We start from the raw sequence: 2695 nt of genomic DNA, 5'->3' as shown, positions 1-2695 counted from the left end.
CAAAGGTTCAAGATCAATTAATAAGGGCGTAAAAAAGGATAAATTAGTAAACATAATATAAACTCTAAAATCTAAATCAAAAATTAATTTTTAAGAAAAATCATACACCTATATATATTTAAAAATACATGTATTTATAATTTGATTATTTTTAATAACCTTAAAGGAGAAGATATTGATTATGTTGATGTCTACTTTGAAAGCAATGAGAAATTTGAAATCTTACGAAAAATTGAACTAAAAATACGCTTTTTCCCCTATTGGGGTTGCATTAGAACTATGAATTTTTGCAAAGTGTTTATATAACTATTTAGATTTAAGAGTTAATTACCCATTAGTTTTAAAGAATATGAAACTTTGGTTTGAGATAATTTTAGGGTCTAGTGTTCCCTATTGATTCATAAAGCAATATCAAGAATTGAATCGAAAATTCGATTCTAAAGGAATTGAAGCCAAATCAGTCGGTTTCGATTTGGTTCCACTGATTCTCGAAATAAATGCCACACCGATCCTCAAGTCTACAAATAATAAGATTAAGTTATGAGTTTAACATTCGACTAATGTTTATAAACAACCAAATCTCTTTTAATTTATACATTTCGTGGAATCCACTAGTTTCTTTCACTAGTTGAAGGTGAAAGTATGATAACTTCTTGGTTCTGGATGGATACACAGTTGGATGCAATGACTGCACGTTCAGGAGTTTCTATGCTAGATTTAGGGTTTTGTTTGAATTGAATGCTGTTTGAGATAAATTTTGGGCGAAAATCACGGGATTCATGGTTGATTAGAAAACTTTAAGAATGATAAACACAGAAACTGAAACTATCCTAAAATTGTGCTAAATTTTAACGGAATAAAGTTATTCATAGTGAAGACCAACGATAGTCGTCCTGCATCAAATATCAAATTGTCACATATATGCTATGTAGGCCGTACACCAATAGTCTTCACTATGAATAATATTATGTGCTTGAAATCGACTCCTAGAGTTAATGAGCTCTCATAGATACCCATCTTACCAGAAACTACACATTTAGGAGCTCACATTCAACTAAGAGGAGATCTTAGAATTGACTATACGAAGATTGGGGAAGCTTTATAGAGGATGAGTTCCTACAACTTAGAGACATTTTGAGAACAAACTCCTTTCACATCTAATGACTTGGAGCTTGTCCTGCTAATGAGGCTCAAAACGTTGTTGATCAATCCTTCAAGTTGAAATAAGATTCAGAGATACATAATAAATTATCAAAATCGCGTGAAGTAAGCAATAAGAAGCAGTGTTTGAGAGCATGATCAATGTCACGTTAGAGGTAAAAGGAATGAAATTCTGACCACATCTCAGGTTTCCAGTTTAAATTGGATGAAACCTAAAACAAGGCACGCGTTTCTTAGTTAAAAAAGAAAAAAGGAAAAAAAAGTTTATTCGCGTTTAGATAAAAAAACACGAGTTCATCAAACAAAACACCTCAATTCTATACCTAAATCTACATATTCAGCTTTCACAATGCCTCCTGCATCTGAAGTTCAAAGTTATCCAAGAAAGCAGGTAGTTATTTAGCTGCATTTTATTTAGCCATGTTCCTCCATTTATCCTTAAGATCAGCTGGTGTACGAGTTCCGTGAAACACATGACGACCAAATTCCAAGACCTTCCTCCAAGGAATATTTTTGTTTGCCTGGGATGAGAATTTCTCCACTCCTTCCTATGAACACAAAAAATAAAGTTCAACACCAAAGAAATATATAACTACTCATTTGACATTACGGTGTAATAGGCCATAAGCCTTCGACAGAAACTGATACTTGAGAAACGTGTTACATGTCCTGATTAAAGAACTTTTGGTCAAGTGTACTGCATGCCATAAAGCATCTAATGAATGACAGCAGAATATGTCAATTATCAAGCATGATATAAAGAGAGAACAGAATGTAAGCTATAACCCATGCAAGACATTTTTTCCTTGGACCTTCAGCGAGAGGTGTCTTTTCAATTTATAAGCTGAGAGCACTCGCATGGCAAGCAATGAAGATTTAGGTTTTCAATCAATAGAAAAAACAATTGAAATAGTCCAATACCTTAGCCAAGAATTTTACATATTAAAAAGTCAAAATGGAAGTAAAATTATAGACGATACAAATGGAATATAAGCGAGTCAAGTCCACAAACTTGTACCTGAAGCATTTCCTGCTCTTCCTCCGTCCATAGCAATTTCTTGCGTCTGTCGTTGCGAAAAGGATCTTTAGGACTGCATAGCATGGAAGTCAAACGTTCAAACTCACCCATAATGAAACCTATTTATATGCATGGACTTAAGAATATTCTTGAGCAGATTAATTTACTCACGATTTGGCTGAGGGCAGTTCAAGGAGTCTCGAGCAGCTGGAGACATTAATGTTCCCATTTTTCACTGTGTTGAATCCCAGATCAGAAGATGACCTCCGAGATGATCTCCTTGGAAAATCAATACCTGGAGACTTTTTTTTATTCATCTCACTTCGTTTGACATCTTTACTTCGTGTTGAAATAACCTCAGAATCTCTGCATATTAACTTAATAGTTTCTACTCCTCTCTTCGATTTTGAACGCGCCCATACTAAGGGGACCTCATCAGTGGATGCTGCAGAAGTTTCCTGTTCCTCGTCCTGCATCTTTTCTTCTTCTGCACTGCTGATTCTCTGTTCTTCTTGC

The 2695-nt window shown here is 34.5% G+C and overlaps 1 protein-coding gene across 1 annotated transcript; it reads right to left on the bottom strand.

The window, feature by feature from the left end:
- Window positions 1–1286: 1286 nt before the first annotated feature.
- On the bottom strand, window positions 1287–2689 carry LOC111389473. The gene is made up of 3 exons (XM_023014389.1): window positions 2351–2689; window positions 2180–2252; window positions 1287–1709 (listed from the first exon to the last, which is right to left on the bottom strand). The coding sequence occupies exons 1-3, from the start codon at window positions 2653–2655 to the stop codon at window positions 1572–1574; spliced, it is 516 nt and encodes a 171-aa protein (XP_022870157.1). The 5' UTR covers window positions 2656–2689; the 3' UTR covers window positions 1287–1571.
- Window positions 2690–2695: the final 6 nt, after the last annotated feature.

The sequence above is a fragment of the Olea europaea genome, unplaced genomic scaffold (genome assembly GCF_002742605.1).
Source record: "Olea europaea var. sylvestris unplaced genomic scaffold, O_europaea_v1 scaffold5948, whole genome shotgun sequence".
Lineage (NCBI taxonomy): Eukaryota > Viridiplantae > Streptophyta > Magnoliopsida > Lamiales > Oleaceae > Olea > Olea europaea.
The sequence above is the reverse complement of the archived record's forward strand: the minus strand, read 5'-3'. Positions and strand labels throughout refer to the sequence as shown.

What these genes read in the sequence shown, in the direction of transcription:
- LOC111389473 (XM_023014389.1), bottom strand. Translation starts at nt 2,655, where the DNA reads ATGCAGGACGAGGAACAGGAAACTTCTGCAGCATCCACTGATGAGGTC. An exon ending in GAACTGCCCTCAGCCAAATC is followed by an intron (nt 2,253 to 2,350) that starts GTGAGTAAATTA and finishes CATGCTATGCAG; the next exon opens with TCCTAAAGATCCTTTTCGCA. An exon ending in AAGAGCAGGAAATGCTTCAG is followed by an intron (nt 1,710 to 2,179) that starts GTACAAGTTTGT and finishes TTGTGTTCATAG; the next exon opens with GAAGGAGTGGAGAAATTCTC.